The 17,523-nt window shown below is 39.6% G+C and overlaps 2 protein-coding genes across 14 annotated transcripts in view; both read left to right on the top strand.

Moving 5' to 3' along the window:
• dgkh (diacylglycerol kinase, eta) overlaps nt 1–6,332 on the top strand; it is an 85,116-nt gene extending 78,784 nt beyond the window's left edge. For all 10 annotated transcript variants that reach the window (XM_012876349.3, XM_021323481.2, XM_036138849.1 and 7 more), the window contains one exon: nt 3,895–6,332. In XM_012876349.3, the coding sequence (XP_012731803.2) occupies nt 3,895–3,981 (87 nt within the window). In that variant the 3' untranslated portion in view covers nt 3,982–6,332. The remainder of the gene's footprint in view (nt 1–3,894) is intronic.
• Nucleotides 6,333–16,521: 10,189 nt separating this feature from the next.
• Nucleotides 16,522–17,523, top strand: part of akap11 (A kinase (PRKA) anchor protein 11) — a 32,251-nt gene continuing 31,249 nt past the window's right edge. The window contains exon 1 of one of the 4 annotated variants that reach the window (XM_012876358.3): nt 16,522–16,632. The gene's annotated coding sequence lies outside the window, so the exon portion shown is untranslated. Of the gene's footprint in view, nt 16,904–17,523 lie in introns of all 4 variants that reach the window. The other 3 variants (XM_036138841.1, XM_021323467.2, XM_021323469.2) reach the window with 3 other exon arrangements.

Below are 17,523 nucleotides of genomic sequence, written 5' to 3'. Positions count from 1 at the left end.
ATTTATCCTTATATTCAAAATTCTTTATATATATATATATATATATATATATATATATATATATATATATATATATATATATAAACATGACAAATGTACTTGACAGGCAACAGCACCCCTCGTGACCCAAATAGGGATAAGCGTGTTAGAAATTTGATGGATGGGTGGATAAAATTCACTTGACCAACTTAGAATACTTTGTGCAGATCCATCACATAACATAATATTACTTTTTTTTTCTTTTCTTTTTTTTTTTTTTTTTTTTACAGGTGATCATGTGACAAATTGGTAAAAAGCCAGGGGAGGTTAAATAGTTTTGCAAGGCACTCTAGAGGTCCAGCTACAGAAAAGGTGAAGGTGCAACTTGCTGAGGGACATTCGCCAAATATTAGGGAGCATGTCTAAACAAATTGGAGCAAATCCTAAATAAACTGAAATTTGTGCAGCCATTTCAAAATTATTGAAGTTGTCTCTTGTTAATCATGTATTACTGAAATAGTTCAAATAAATAAGTCAAGGTAGAAGATTACCTCACCACTCATGCCCATGATCATTAGGTGTATATGTTAGATTAAAACAATACATACTTCTTCCACAAGGGTTTCCTAGCTCATTAGAGGGAACATATTACATTTGTGAGCTGAACATTCACTACTTCTAGCACTCTTGGTGAGAAGAAATGGCAACAATACAAAGTTGCACAAATTTCCTCATATCATCCTATTTTTGCAACATGTTGCTGTTCTGAAATGCTCAGGTGGATTGACAAAAAAAAGGATTTTGCTCACATATATCACTTTCTGCTGTAAAAAGCAAGTCAAACAATATTTAGGAATAGCTCTGCAGATTCATCCCTCTGAACACTTTTACAGCAGCCAGCAATGGTGTAAGGCTGTTTGTGTTAAAGCAACACGCACCAGGACACGTCAGTCATAAGAGCTCAACTAGAAACATGCAGGACAGACAATGGCTTGACAGGGGACCTGGTTATTTTTAGACCAGAGGACTGTTTCTACGTTTGACGTATTGATAATGTGCTTATTTCTAGGTTTGTTTTGTTGTAGATCTCTGTTATATTACCAGTGTGAACTCTTTCACTGTACTGAAGGAAAAAATTTTTTTTCTTGCTCTACATGTCTTTAAAAGCTTGAGTCTAAAAAAGATACGTCTGACTCTGTAATGTTTTTCAATATTGGTTTTGAGTAAAAAGCTCATGTTGAGTATCTCCTGTCTAAAAGGATCTTTAGTCTTTTCTTGGTCTGCTGAAGTTGTTGCAGCCTTGAAAAGTATAGAAAAACACTATATTTGCTTATAGAAGGGGGAGACTACTCCATATTCAATTCAATTTTATTTATATAGCGCCAATTCACAACACATCTCAAGTCAAATTTAATTAAATCATACAGATTGGTCAAAAAGTTTCCTATCTAAGGAAACCCAGCAGATTGCATCAAGTCTTGACAAGCAGCATTCACTCCTGGAAAAGTGTAGAGCCACAGTGGACAGTCTTCTCCATTGTCACTGGATTTGCAGCAATCCCTCATGAAGCGAAATGATCATGAAGCGACAGTGGAGAGAAAAAGTTCCCTTTAACAGGAAGGAAAAACCTCCAACAGAACCAGAACCAGAACCAGATTCAGTGTGAACGGTCATCTGCCTCGACCGTATGGAGGTTAGAGAAGACAGAGCAGAGACACAGACAGCACAGAAGCTCACATTGATCCAGGAATCCTTTCTATGTTATATGGTAATAGTGGATGATCTGTCTCCCCTGGATGATGTCACAGCTAACAGAACACCAGACCAGGTGTACCTACTATGAAGAGAAAAAAAGAGAGAGAACAAAAAGTTAAAAGTTGAAATAGCAACAAACAATGCAGATTGGAGAACATTAGAAGAGTGAGAGAAATAGGCCCTGATGTCCTCCAGCAGCCTAAGCCTATAGCAGCATAACTATAGAGATAGCTCAGCAATACCTAAGCCACTCTAACTATAAGCTTTGTCAAAAAAGAAAGTTTTAAGCCTCGTCTTGAAAGTAGACACGGTGTCTGCCTCACATTTTAAAATAAAAAATATACAGGTATTATGAATAAATTCCCTAAACTAATGACATGCTTTTTACCTGGATTACGTTACACCAGATGGTCTTGGGTTTATTTTTCCACCAAACTGGTTCCAGGGCTGGTTAGACCCAACAAGCTGTCTATTGTTGCCACCACTGAAACCTTGAGTGTAACGTCATAAACCTGTTGCTGTTTCAGCGCTTCCTCTCTGCTGTGACAGAGGAACAGAGCTGCTTTCACGAGCGGTGGCCATCTCTTGTCATGTTTGAGTAGATCTGAAATAATGCAAACTTGTCTCTTAGGTCCCTTTTGTTTGTTGATTCTCGACTCGCTGATTCCAGCTGAACTTTTAAACATTGTTTTAGGTCTCTCTTTTACAAAACATTGTCAGCTCTTTTAGAATCACCAGTTGCTGATTACTTTACCAAGTCCTGCTTGACCAGTGTTGCTGCTCCTCCAGCAAAATCACATTTTAAGAGCTGCTCAGCATGGTACAAAAATGCACAAAAACTCTTAGAAAATAAAAGATTATATTCAAGGGGACGTATCAGGCAAAATCCACCTTTTTAGTCGTTAATTACATTCTGTTCTGTACTTGGAGTTTATAGGCGTGCAGAACATTAAAATGTAGTCTGTCCAGGAGCTGTGTACATATTTTTATATTTTGGGATTTTTTTTTTTTTTGGTCATATTTTTCAAGCTGCTCAGTTTTCTCTGTTTTCTATTATGCTTTATGAAATATGACGTCACAGTATTTGCTGTGGAGCTGCTAAACAAGATCATGGCTTACCAATTTCTTGAATCCGTCATTTTTATTTCACAAAGCAATTTTGTTAAGTAAAAAAGTTTGGTTGTTCATTACACCGTCCTGTAGCATTCTACAAAAATGGCCGATCGGAGTGGAACGTTCTGCAACCTGGGGGGTGGGGCCTAAAGTGCCTCCTTTAGATTTAAAGAGACAGCACCAAAACGAGTTGCTCTCAGACGAACCTCAAGACAGGAGTGAAAAGGGGAACGTGGGGGATAATTAATGAGGAATTTGAACCAATGCATTGCAGTTCCACTTTATATAGACCACAACTGAATGATTTAAATGTGAAAAGGAAGAACTCAAAACTATGATATGTTCCCTTTAAAACTAAAACATCTGGTTTCAAGGAAAGCGGGACACCCAAAGTGAGTGGTGACGTCAAATTGTCTTCCTGCACTGCGATCCTTTGCAGAAATTCAGAATACAACACCGAAAGGTTCAAGCATTTCCTGGAAGGGACATTTTTGGGGATGTAACAGTCTAGGCTGGCTATCTAGCTGTGGAAAAGCAGTCTGCTTCTTTACCGCTTTTCATGAGACCGACTCCAGCACCAACACTGGAACTGATTTGTTGGAAAAAACCTGATCAGTCGTCATACTGTCAAGGTTCACTTTTCCTTTTTAGGGAAGTTGTTTGATATGTCTGACAAACACCAAACTGATGTGTGCTGCTGCTCCATAGGAGTGTGTATGTAGTGTACATGTACAAAAGATTTCAGTTGGAAATGCTTGGAGTTTGTTTTTCAGTGGTCTAGATTGGGCCTAAAATTTGGATTTAGAGTCAATTTAGAGTCTGAAAAAGTATAGTATTTTCTTAAGAGAAATGAATGGGGATCAAGAAAAGCATTGAGTGTCTTTCTGGTAAGCCCATGAAAAGTTTCAGAGTGCACCTTCCTTTGTTCTGTTGGTAGTGCTTTGCAATTTTACACACTTTTTGAAAGCTCAATAGAAAAATCCTACTGAGGCCTAATCTTACCTTCCATAATCATTGTTTGACTTCTTCTTTTTTGTCTTCTTTCAGGATCTGGGGATATCGAAAGTGGGTCATATGAAGAGAATTCTCCAGGGAACTAAGGAGCTGGCCAAGACCTCCATGGTTGACCTCTAACCTGGGAGCAAAAACTGCCAGGGAGGGGAAAAACACAATTCCCCTAAAATGACCCGCTTTGGGAGCACCACAGGCTGAGAGTGAGGAGACAGGTATTCAAGGAGAGCTGGCTTTAAGCACTCCGCTGTGAAAGCCTTTGTGACGGTGTGGACAGGACAAGGACGTGTGTGTGTAAGTGTGTCGGTGCCAAGAAAGCTGAGAAATGTTTCAAAAGGAAGTCATGAATCTTCATAACAACGAAAGCCATTTCCAAGTTAATAACCACTCATAGCACACTATCAGGTATCCAAGAAACCGTACTAATGACTAGTTGTCTGGGCTGTGATAAACTAGTAGCATAACTAAGACTTCCATGAGGTTGGGGTTCAGTGTTAGCTGGATTTGAGCGTGAGCTGCAGACGCAGCAGAGCATCAAAGCTACCGGCAGGCTGGTGCAGAAACAGAAAGCAAACATCTCCATCCGCTCTAGGTGTCCTGTGGGACGCTGTAGCATGCTACGCTTGCTAATCCTTAAATATCTTTAACTGCATGATTAGTGTCTCGGTTTTCAGTGTGCAAGATAACACTTGAAGAAGTTTTACATGACGTGTTAAGTATTATGATGCCATTTGTTACTACTGAAACCAACATTATTGGTCTAAGATGGTGTTTTTTTTCCTCTCACTCCATTTAATTTATTTTGCTTGCATGACGATAATACTTTATAAAGATTTCTGTCAAGTGCCATACTTTCAGTCATTTGTTGTAAAAGATGCGTTATCAGTGGTCATTATAAGAAGACAATGATGAGGTAGGAATTTGTGGGGTTGTCGTCTGCGGATGTGAAAACAGAACCAAAGTGAATGTTGACGAAAGCATAATCACCTGAGGATTCTGCTCCAAGGACCTGCAGGGTCCTACGTCTTACTTGGGTCCAGGGTGGGACTCGCAGGATCTAGTTCCAGACAGTTCCTCACTGTTGGTCAGGTGCCAACCGCATTTATGATAGGGTTGCTCAGTTTTTGTTTCTTTTTTAGGATTTCCTAAAAGGCACTTTTCACATCTTGCTTTATGCGAGTGCAAATCCTCATGTCATTACGTAGAATTTTTAAAAGAAATCACCTCAACTTTGTATCTTTTGGCAATTTAACAATAATGCAAATAGCAGTTAGATACCAGTTTGGAATAAGTAATGAAGCAGTTGATCTGCAGCCTGCAGCCCGTTTGCTCAAGTGCAGCTTCTCTTCTTCTATTTACACGTCGATAGCGACTTTTACCTGTTAGTTTCTTTAAGATTGATGGCATTACAGGGTATATTTCTAGATGTGATGCTAAGTTTGTACGTACTTATGCACTGTACATACAGTAAACAAGTGGATGCAAACGATGTTTGTACGTGTTGTAGCCTTATGCATTTTGTAGTTTGCAGACTTGGCATGCATTGTGAGAAGCTCCCCTTTTGGACAGAGTGTAAAACGTTTTAACAGTTGTGCATTGCTGATTTTGTTCTAATCTCTTGGACGTGTTAACATTGTTGTGTTCTAATGACGGTGCAATATCTGATCTCTTGTTTTGTTTCTGTCTCTTAAGCTTTGCAAAGTGATCTTTATTTGTGGGTAAAAGCACCTAAAACGGGTGTTTTATTTATTTATTTTTTTCGGAGATTCTGCTTGTCTGTGAGAATTTTTTTTTTTTTTAAGTTAGGTCCCACGGCCGTTTCTTACACGCTCCAGATTTCTTCCAGTGGTTGATTTATTTGTGGATTCGCTCCTCTGTGCTTCCAAGATGATACTCTAATAAGACTGCCTGTGAATGGATAGACTGGGCAAACATGACTGTTGTGTTATTACGTATCATAAGGTTTTTCCTGTGCATCTGGGTGCGGAGACTAAAACAGTGACAGTTTGTAGCCTGTCATGCAAACAGTTGTATTCGTTCACTTGCGACGCAATCCTAGTTTTTTTTTTTGGCTTTTCCTTACAAACCGAACACATATAATACATATTATGACACGTTATTAGCCAAAGCTGAGAGAGAGTATGAAACCTGTTACTTCAGTGCAGACTACAATAACCGAAGTAATTCAGGAATAACACGAAATATCATTGAAATTATTAAAATTCACTCGCTCCTTCATTTTAGGCCAAAAACACACCTTTAAAGAAGACAATAAAACTTTTTCACTTCTTTCTACAACACTTGACATTTAGTCCCTGAGGACACTGAATGATAGCTGTTCCAGGTGTTATTTTGGGAGAAGGAAGTCGGAGACCCAAGAAAAGCTTCCCAATGCTGACCAATGCAGCGCTCTGCAGGCTTTTCTGTAGACGATGCACTTACAGTGATTAACAAAGCAATTCTGTCACATTGCAGCCACAACCTTCAATGTATTTTATTCAAATTGTATTTGTGATAAACCAACAGAGAAGGATGCATGGTTTTCAGTATTTTTTTTTCATCAAATAAAAGTGTGGCAGGAATTTGTATTCCTCTCCTCTGACCTTTCAAGGAAAAGTCTGGTCAAAATCAGAATTCAAACTGCTGAAAGGGCTTTAAATATAAAATGATTACATACTTTTCAATAAATGATAAGTTTCTTTTAATTAAGACTAATTTTCATTTGAATGTGCTTTAGTGGAGGCATCCATGTTGGTCAAGAACAGTACTACCACCTCCCAGTGTGAGACGTCACTGTGCGCGATCGGTTGTTGTGCAAGTCCCAATGCCCCTTGTAAATGAATATCCGTTTTCATGCCAAAATATTTTTTTAACCTCTTAAACAAAGATAGAAATGGTATTAAGCATTTAAATTTAAAGTAATACTAATTTTACATTTAAGAGACATAAAAAGACAACGAAGGAAAGTAAACTCCTTCTGAGTTTACTCTGCTCCTGTCAGGATGAGCTGCAGTGTGTTATGAGGCGGAGGGATATTTCAGTGTCACTTAGTTTAGAGTCAAAACAAGCCACTTCACTTTCAGAAACAAGCCCAAAAAACTGCAACCTGCAACTCATGACATTTACAAACGACTCTCATGTCATCTTGAAGACAATTTATGCTTTTATTTTTTTTACTGATTAACGCTAAATTCATTAATTCACCACGGATGTATTAGTTTTAAGTATAGGTAATGATCCACTGATTTTTCCTTGTTGACCAGACTTCTCCTTTAAAGCTGGCTCAAGATCAGTCAAACTGCATGAAGATATAAATATACATTTTTCAAATCTTAGATTTAGATCTGGACTTTGACTTGGCCATTGTAAAAGCTTGATTTACTTTGATCTAAACCATTCCAAGTCTTTTGCAGCATCAGTCAAGTTCCCTCTGTACTGCCTTACATTGAGCTCCATCCTTCTTCCCATCTACTATGGCCCGTTTCCCTGCCCCCACTAAAGAAAAAGCATCCCCAAACCATGATGTGGCCTCCACCATGTTGCACTGTGGGATTGGTGTTTTCAGTGGCATATGTATTGTTAGTTTTTGCCACACACATACATGTGTGTTTAGGTCTCATCTGACCAGAACTCTGTCTTCCATATGTTTGGCGCTAAAGGAGCTGTTCTACATGGTTGGTTGCAAACTGAGTTTTCTTCTAACACCAAACATGTTTGTTGATTGGCGGCATATACATAAAATTGAATTGAACAGAACAGCTATATATATACTGACATTAACATTGTTTACCAATTACGTTATGTACTTTTGAGGGAAATTGGTTGAAGCATATTTTATTTAGAGGTGTCAGAGTAACACCTCTAAATTAAGTAAAAATAAAAACACGTTTATTTGTAAAAACAAAAAGAAAAATTGCTTAAAACCATGTATAATTCAATTTTCTTTGCACTCCACAGTTATGCGCTACCTTGTGTTGGCTTGTCACATATAATCCCAATAAAAGGTATTGAAGTTTGTGGTAGCAATATGACTAAACATGACACACCTAAAGAGTATGAATAGTTTTGCGAAGCACAGTGCAGACATGTACTATTTTGGTTTCATACTATCTGCTCTTAAGGTACATGTACAACACAACAATAGTTTTTTTTTAACTGCTTCAACTTTTCTGATTTGGGACTGCCTACCTGAAAACATGGCCATCACCGTGAATTATCTAATAAATCCACAAGGGGGCGGTCTAACACACGTTAACTGTCAAAGCAGGCGGCCGAAGCTCACAGTTTCCTACAGCGACAATCACTTCAGTTGACTGTGGAGCTGCTCGCTGATTGGAATGCAAGATTGACCCCGTTTTAATCCTTAAGACATAAATACGAGTTTTATTTTATAATCATCCAGCCAAAGAAATTTGTTTCCGAGAAATTACATCTCTTTGCTGTGCAAGTTTGTTTGGGGCGGGGGATCATTTAGCCTCCATTTAACCGAGTCGTTTAACTACACCATGTATTTGCACATGTATCATATTGCTGAAATCTCCCCTTAGGAGTGTGCATAAACACAGGGGTAAAAGATTTTAACCTTATGTTACTTTAACGCCAGACACCCCGCTGAGCTTTGAAAAACACAGTCGTCGTCTCAAACGGCCGAGTGAGTCTGGGTGTCTGAAGGTTCTGCCAGACCAGAGAGTCATTCTTCTCCTGCCCATTTAACAGGGGAAGTCGCCACTTTTCTCCCATGCTGTGTTTTCCACTGGTCTGTAAATAATGCTGCAAACTGCCTGGTTTTTATAAACCAACTGAACCCGTACAGATCTGTAAAAGACAGATGAACACATAGTCTTTGCTGTGTTGTTGTTTTTTTTAAGTGATGGGAGAAAAGTGAGTTTCCTTTGTTTACATTATGTTTACAATGGCACAGGTTTCCTTTTTAAGACTATATATGTAGCTACAGATGAGATTTGCATATTTATTGCCTAAGGTTTAATGATATAACGTGTATTGTGTTTTCACAGTTGGAATATATTGTTACAGTTCTCACCTGTATTACTATCTGGATGATTTTGGTAAAGTAGTTGATCATTTATATGACTACTATAAGTGACTGTTTTCTGTGCCTTTTTATGGTTAGAATGCATGGTTACCTATTTATTACAATTTGGAGTCACTGAGATGTGTATTTTTGTATTCGGAATAAATAAATGATTCAGCCCTTGTACATTTTAAGGTGCCTTGAAACAGGCCGCCTGTTCATATCTCTCTTTTCAATAAAATTAAATACATATGCAATGTGTTTTTCCTCTCCTGTTGTGACTCACTCCCTGGACCAGAATTAAAGCTGTTGTACCACTATTTCCTTATATATAAATACAGTTAGGCTAAACTTGGCTGGCGACTCAATCATTGTGTCCCTGCTGAATGGAGATGGTCCTGCAGGATTTTCCCTTTTAATCACCAACATGTTAAAAACAACAGAAAAGGAATTTTTCTGTTATAAAAAAGAAAAACCTACAAAAAATTCTCGCTCTCGCTATGCAAATTAAATACATCTCTGCTTTTTCTTGAGTTACTCACCTGCAGGATGGTCAGACAGAAGAGTTTGAAGCTACAGCATTTCTGCAGCTCCTGTCCATAAGCAAAGAGATAAACCTGCAGCAAAGTCTCTTCAGTGGGAACAGATAGGTCTAGATAGAGATAGGATAAGGGTTGGGGCTTTAACATTTAGTTACGCAGAAAGCCAAGTCGAAGGCACAATATTCAAGTTCATAGCGAGGGGAGAGGCATAGGCCTAAATTACCAGTATGGATCGCCATAAAGTGTCTATGCTGCCCATCCGTACACACTCATGAGACACAGAGTCTTGAGGGGAAACGCTGCGACTCTTTCTTTGCCCGTTAAAAACACAGCGTTAAACTTTTATTTGCTTGACGGGTAACACTTTACAATAAGTTACCCAAAATTTGAATAACCACTAGGGAACACCCGGGTAACTAATCATGTACTAATAGGTAGTTAACCAGTAATTACTGGGGAACACACCACCCAGCCTTATTAGGGGACTACTGGTTAGTTACATGGGAAACAAAGATGAACTAATCAGGAACTAATGGGTAGTTACCAACAAAACCAAATAGGAACAAATCAGAAGCTAATGTACTTACTAAGGAACACACAGACAAACCTTATTGACCAGTACAATATCGTAGAAACAGTGTGTAACGGATCAGTTAAGGATATATTTTATTTGAAAGAGATCAAAAAAGGTATTGGTTAAAGAAGCTGTAAGTAAGATGTTTACCGTAAAATCAACCTAAATCATTCTCATTTCTAACCCAGGATGGAAGTAACATTCCCTACAAAGAATCGGTCCTCTCCATCAACAATGTCTTAGTCACGTTTTTCTCCTTTCAAAGTTAAGAGTTATGGTGAGGAACTACTTCGGTTCAGAGTGTAGCCCATGTTTACTTCCTGGTTTCTGAGCCAATCATATGAGAGTTCCCAGGATGATTTGGTATTTTATCTTGGCAAAACAGCAACAGCAGAGAAGCAGACCAGAAATAGAAGAGAATAACATCATATACCTATCCTGTGTTAGTAAATATTCAGTGCAGCAATGGATCATTTAAAAATGGCATATTAGATTGTTGTGATTGGCAAGCTGTTGTACCAATTTGAGCCACAAAGTGCCAGTATTACTTCAATATTGGAGATATAGTCAGACTGAGTGATGATTGGTAATGGTCAGGTACTGACTGGTTCCTCAGTAAGTACTTGGTATGATGTTTCACTACATGAAGTTAACAAAATAATAGCCAGGCAATGACTTGGTACTCAGTAAGTTTTGGTCAGACATAGTTAAGATGACAGCAGTACAAAAAAATAAAACTGCTAATGACTTTCATTTATAGGTTTATAAAATAGAGAATCCAATAAAATCAGTAAACACAGGGAACATCTGTGACCTCACTGGTGCAGGGTTTATTCAATACCCACATTCTTTGGTAACTAACCAATACTCCCCTAATAAGGCTGGACTGTGTGGTCACCAGTAAGTACTGGTTAACTATCCATTAGCTCGTGATTCATGCCTGTTTGGTTTCCTTGGTAGGTACCCCTTAGTGATTAGTTCATCTTTGTTTCCCATGTAACTCACCAGTAGTCAGCTAACAAGACTAGGCTGTGTGTTCACCAGTAAGTACTGGTTAACTACCAGTTAGTACATGATTAGTTCCTAGTAGTTAATCAAATTTTGTGTACCCTATTGTAAAGTGTTACTGCTTGATGTTCCACACCCAATGAAACTGCATTGTTCAGTTCAAAGTCGTCCGAAATGTGAGCTGAACTCTTAACCCATTTATTCAAACGTGTTTATGCGTAACACTGTTGTAGTTGGCCGTAGATTAACCAACCACTGAAGATGCTTTAAAAACCTGACATGGTACAGATCTGTTTATATTCCTGTTTGAATACTTCTGATTGTTTTTTTCTGGGCATATTCACCACGCAGAACATGAGTCATTTTCTGCAGCTGTACAGAATAAAAAAAGTGAACACATTTGAGGGAGTGGTTGGTCTGTAATACACAAAATGATATCCCCTTATGTGGCGTCATTAGAAGCATATGTGTGCGGAAGCTTGTTCTTGAGAAACATTTTTACAGATTAAAAATCATTTGCAGCAAAACAAAGAATGAAAGAGATACAGGTGACAAACCTTAGCTGCTGATTGCTTTATGGACTGATTGAAAAGTCTGGCTGGAGAAAATCCTCCCTATACTCTCCATTCTTCTGCATCCCATGTGTCACCTTCAGATCCTGACAAGGATGAGTCACGTATCTTTTCTTTCCTCATTTCTGTGAAGCTAAAACCCACAACAGAATCAGTTAAAGTTTCAAATATTTTGGATGTCAACATCCCACGGTAAGCAAAAGTTTCCATAAAATTTGTTTTTTGGGGGGGAGGTGGGGTATTTTTCCACAGCAAATGAAAAACAGACTTGATCACTGTGAGAGTAAAACTGTTTGTGAAGGTACAAACACCCTCTTTGAATTCCAGACATCAACAACAACAAAAACATCCTCTCTGCAGTAAGAAAATTATTTTCTTTACATTGTTGTGAGCAAAAATGTGGAAGTAGTATGTATGAGCTATAACAGACCCTTACTGCTTCCACTAGGATAAAGACAGCAATGACAGGCCATTATTAACTGATCACCATCAAGGATGACCTCTAGGGAAGCAGAGCTTTCGACGCTGTCGCTCTGGCCTATGAAGGTGTGTGTGAACACGTTGGCAAGAGAGAAACAAAATCCTGGGATTTGGAGTTTATCCTTATAAAGTGAGAAAAACTGGTTAATGCTTGTTTGAGAAGCAGCGGTTGGCAAAAATCAAAAACAGCTTGACAGCACATGCGCTCCGTGTTTACTGTCAAGCATGGCTGTGCATGATGGAGGATTGTTTTGCACCTGCAGGATCCTTGCTCATTGAGTGGCCAGCTCCTCTCAGTAACAACATATTCTAGAGCTGAAGCTCGGCCCAAACCGGGTCATCAACATGACAGTGATCCCAAAACACAGCAGCACGTCTACAACAGAATGGCTGATGGAGCAAACCCTCAGCCTGAATTGAATGTTGTGCTGGGTGCTTATGGTGCGTTCCAGTTGTCCTCGTCAGTCGGAATTCTAGAGTTGGAAAATTTGAACTGGAACTGAAAGTAGTACCGACTACTACGAGTCAGAAAGTTGGTGCAACAGGATGGTCCCGACTTGGCTGCTAGTCGCAGCAACATTGAGTAAAACCTCATATTTTGAGTATCTAGCAGCTCTCTATTATTTATGTAACATAAGTCAGTCGTACAGGTTCTACCTTTCAGTGTTCATCAGACGGGATGTTTCAGCTCTGTTTATTGCCACAAAATACTGCCAAGAGCAGCGTTATTATCATTGTTATTGTTTTAACAACAATAGCCACAGTGGCTAAACCAGCAATGGAGATCGTCACCTAATGTTGTTTAATGTTTCATGTTCAGTTGGAAAGTTAAGCACTGCTACAAAAAAGACAAAGATTTTGTAACAAAATATGACTTTGAAATGCCTTCTGAGGCTCGAGTTGCCCGTGTTTGTATATTTAACAATGGCTTTTGTGCAAGCGTCCTCGTTTTTTTCCAACCGTCCGACACAAAGATGGAGATGACGTAATCCGCGACTCGTTAATTCCGACCTCCTTTTGCTGATGATTTGACATTTCCAAAGCAAACAGCCAGTTGCAACAATCTGAAGAACCTGAAAACACCAATGAAAAAAAAAAGAAAAACAGAAAAAAGTGGTGGAGAGGCTTATTTGAAAATCGGGTACCTTCCTGGGTACAAACACATTACTGTATCCTAAAATAAGGGTAGTGGGTGGGAAGATGTGGTTTTACATGAAGTCCGACCTTACAGGCTTTACAAACTCAGACCATTTTGACCAAATTCTATAAAATGTATCTTGCATCATGAGAGAAAATGTGATCTTTTCCATGATATAAACTTAATGCACAATAGCAAGCCATTCTTCAATGGTAGGTGGATCCACTTTCAGCCATTTCCGTCTGATAGCCTTTTTACTGGCTGCCATAGATAGACCAAACAATTTTTTATTTTTTGTACATCACCCATATACATAGTAGTGCATTTAAAAAGTATCTTAACTCCAAAAACATGTTCTATGTGACTGTGTATTTCCTCCCAGAAACATCTAATAACGTGGCAGCCCCAGACCCACACAGTCTCCAACATAAATCTTCACGGCCTAAATGTCTTTTCTGGATCGGTGTGATGAAAAACCTCACAACGTTCTTCCAACAGAACTCCCACCATGCATTTGATCCTGTGAAGGTCCACTGAAGTTGGCATATGTTTTCCCAGGTTTCAGTTGAGATAATTTTGTTTAGTTCAGCCTCCCACTTCTTCTGGATGTAGTCCGTAATCCCTTGTTTTGAGAGCTGAATTCCACTGTACCATCTTTCATTAATGGTAGGAAGACCTCCAAAGATCCAACATGACAACCACACAAGGCATGCTTCAGATTTTGGTTAAAGTGATGTCTGACTTGAAGGTAGAAGTCAGCTTTTTATAGACCATGCTCATTTTGTAAAGCCTCAAAACTTCTAAATGACCCCTTGTGGAGAAATGAATTATATCATGTGAGGCACTTAAAGGACCACCTTTTAAATCTGTCATCGTTTTTGTTGGGTTCAAAATAACAATCGTAGCCACACTATCTCAACATTCTGGATGAGTTTTCTAATTTACATATTTTTATTTTAAAATAGACTATTAGGGGGTCTTCTGAAACCATCAGCCAGGTGGGCCAATATTGGAATACCCCTCACAATAATAATAATAATAATAATAATAATAATAATAATAACAATAATAACAACAACTTTATTTATAAAGCCCTTTCAATCAAAGTGCTGAACAACAAGTGGTAAAAATAGTTAAAGAAGAAATAAAACAATACAATACAAAAACAGGTAAAAACATAAAAACAAAAGGAAATACAGATATTAAAACAATATAGTTTAGGCATCGAATTAGGCTGCATAAGATAAGGTGAACATGTAGGTATTCAGCTTGGCTTTAAAAACCTCCACATAACATGCCTGCTGAGTGTCTAGAGGAACATTGTTCCACAGAGATGGGGCACGGAAAAAAAACACGCTTTCCTACAGTTAGGGACTTTCAAATGACCCGTGCCCTGAGATCGAAGAGCACAGGGTGGAACGTAAAGGTGCAAAAGGTTGAATAAGTAAGAGGGTGCCAGACCATTTAGTGCCTTAGGTGAGCCGCAAGATTTTAAAAATCAGCTCACACCTGACAAGGCAACCGTTGAAGGGATGTCAGTACTGGAGTGATATGCGCATACATCCCAGTTCTGGCTGATATGCAAAAAGCCACGTTTTGAACCATCTGCAGGTGTGTTACTTTCTGTTTCCTTCCAACCTGATGTGTAGGATGTTGAACCAATATAAACTAGCGGTCTCATCTGGTCGGTATAGTAATAATCCTGTAGGCATGGGAGGCACATTACACTTTTCTTTGCTCAACTGAAGTGTTTTATAATTGAGCCTAGCTCTTTTCCCTCACTACAGATATCTAGAAATCAACCTATCCCATTCTTGTAGAGAAGGTAACTTGGAGGCAGCAGACAGGCGTGGATGTAGGAACCTCTGACAGGCAGATGTGGGAAAACCTCTGACTGGCATAGATTTTCCCACATCAGTCAGTCAGTCAGTCAGTCAGTGCTTGGGTAAAGGATGATGACGATCCGGCAGGGAAGAACAGACTGAGGGAGGCTTTTATAGAGAGGCTGGCAGGTGGAAAGAGTCCGGGCTGATTAGGAACTGACAGGTCACAGGTGTAGATGATTAGGCAGAGTGGAGACTGAGCTGGGCGGGAGAAGGAAGGTGCTGGAAAGGCTCAGGGTGCAGCAGGCCCAATTGCACCTTGACACAAAGACTTAATAAAATCATTCTGCCACTTCCATTTATTTTTTTCTTTTGAATGATAACCCCTTAGTTTTATTTATATTAATTTCATACCCACAGTACTGGCCGTATTCTTCCTACATCAGTTTTGGGAGAGTTTGAACAGGCTGGATTATAGCTATTTAAAGATCATCTGCGACCAGGGCCAGTTTCTGCTCTCCATTTGAAGTCATTCACCCCCTTATCCTGTTGCTTTCTTAATTGATATGATATGGGCCTTAATAATCTCCTACCTGTCTCATAGTAGCGCTACAAAAAAGCTTTTTCTGTATTTCAACATTATTTATTTAATCTATTTCACTCTTTACATCTAACATTTTGTAATTGTATTTGCAAAACAAAATCTTGAAAACAATGTATCCCTTTCTTTCCTGATTCCATGTAGGCTCTGTTTTTTTATTGGCCTACAATGAAATGTGTGGTTGTAACAAAATCTAGAAGAGTTTAAGAAGTCTGAATAGTTTTGTCATTCACTGCAAAGAGTCATTCCTGAGAAAAGCTTCAGTGTGGAATTCGGTACCCTACATACATGTGGACTTGATTTTTTTTCTCCTGTGGCTCCTTTTTCACTTATTTATATTTCAGTCAACTTAAATTGTTTTATAGAAATAAATTAAAAGCTCTTTTAGACTTTTTTTTTTTTTTTTTTTTTTTTTTTTTGCAAATCTAGCTAAATTCTAAGTTGATTGCCTTACTCATAATATTTAATGTAGACGTGCTGAAAATACAAATTAACTGTGCTGAATCTGGGTGATGTGCTCATGCAAAATGTCCGTTTTCCCTCAGAGTAAGCTAAAATATTAAATTTCTGGATCGCACATACTGCATTTATGATGCTCAAATGGTCGTTTTTTGATTATTTTTTACTTTAACAGTGCGACAGCCTTGTTGTATCTGGGTTCTACTGGCGATGCCTGACCTTTGTTTTCATGGGAAGACTATGGAGAGACTGCAATAGGCCGTGGATGTGACGCTCGGTTCCATTCTGGGAGCCATTTTCTTCGGTCCTCAGTGAAGGAACGGTGCAGATTTGGCTTTACAAAGACAGTTGAGCTTTGGTTATTTATCATAAAATATCATAAACATTTTATAAATATTTCACCTGTATATATGGGCTTCCGTTTTGATGCGATGAGTTATCGTGTCACGTTCAGGTTGGCAAAATCCCAAACGATTGAATCGTTCCCGGACCGCCCATCAACGCCAGCGGCTCCCGTCAGCGCTGCTGGAGTCCGACACTGAGAAGTGAGCTGGGGGAGCTTTATAACAGCGCGCGGGCTGATAGGACATTAATAGAGAACAGCTGCGTCATGTGGCATGGGGGGTAACTGAACGTATGTCGATGTCACCGTCATTTTTGTGGGTAGCTAGCCAGAGATGTTAGGGTGACAGGCAGCTCAACCCGGAGCCGACCGCGGCCCTCCTGCTTTTACTGCTAGCTCCATGACTGACAGCCTGTCACCTACCAAGGAGCCTCACTCGGAAGTGGACTGTTGTCACTGTGTGTGTGCCTAAGGTCTGTCTGAATCTCGTCATATATGTGTGCTGTGCTGTCGCTAGCTGGCTGCTGTGTAGCTTGCTTGTGTTGTGGCCGTCGTTAGAGTCGCCATCAGCATCCTCAGCGGGCTGCTCCGTGGCCTGCTGCTGGCGGCGGCTGGCGGCGGCTGGCCCGGGAGCAGCGGCGGTCCTCCTGCGGACAGCCTGCCTGCTCCCCGGGCAGCTGGGTCAGCGCTGTCACCTGGTCACGATGAACGTTCTGTCGCAGTAGCGGGGAGCTTTTGTGTCTGCGTTCTCTAGGGGTGTGTCACCCGCCGGGAGAGAGACCCCTTGCAGCCTAGACCCTCATGCTCGCTTTAACGCCGTCATTACTTGGTTTTCCCCATAGAGCCCCGATAGAGATGCAGTGCCCTACACAAGTGTTTAGGAGCTCAGGTTTAGGTTCTCCTAAGTGGAAGAAAACATCATGCATGCTTCTCCAGTTGTTAACATAGAGCCTTTGCAGCTGGACATCTTTAGGTGCATCTCTTCCAGCTCTCCACCTCTAGAGACCTTTTTGTCCGCTGTTCTTTATAAAAGAGCCAAAGACGTGTCTGTGATCCGTTTTCTTTTTGTGTCAAATATTCTCCTTTGCACTTT

The sequence above is a fragment of the Fundulus heteroclitus genome, chromosome 7 (genome assembly GCF_011125445.2).
Source record: "Fundulus heteroclitus isolate FHET01 chromosome 7, MU-UCD_Fhet_4.1, whole genome shotgun sequence".
NCBI lineage: Eukaryota > Metazoa > Chordata > Actinopteri > Cyprinodontiformes > Fundulidae > Fundulus > Fundulus heteroclitus.
This window is presented reverse-complemented; position numbering and strand designations above follow the sequence as displayed.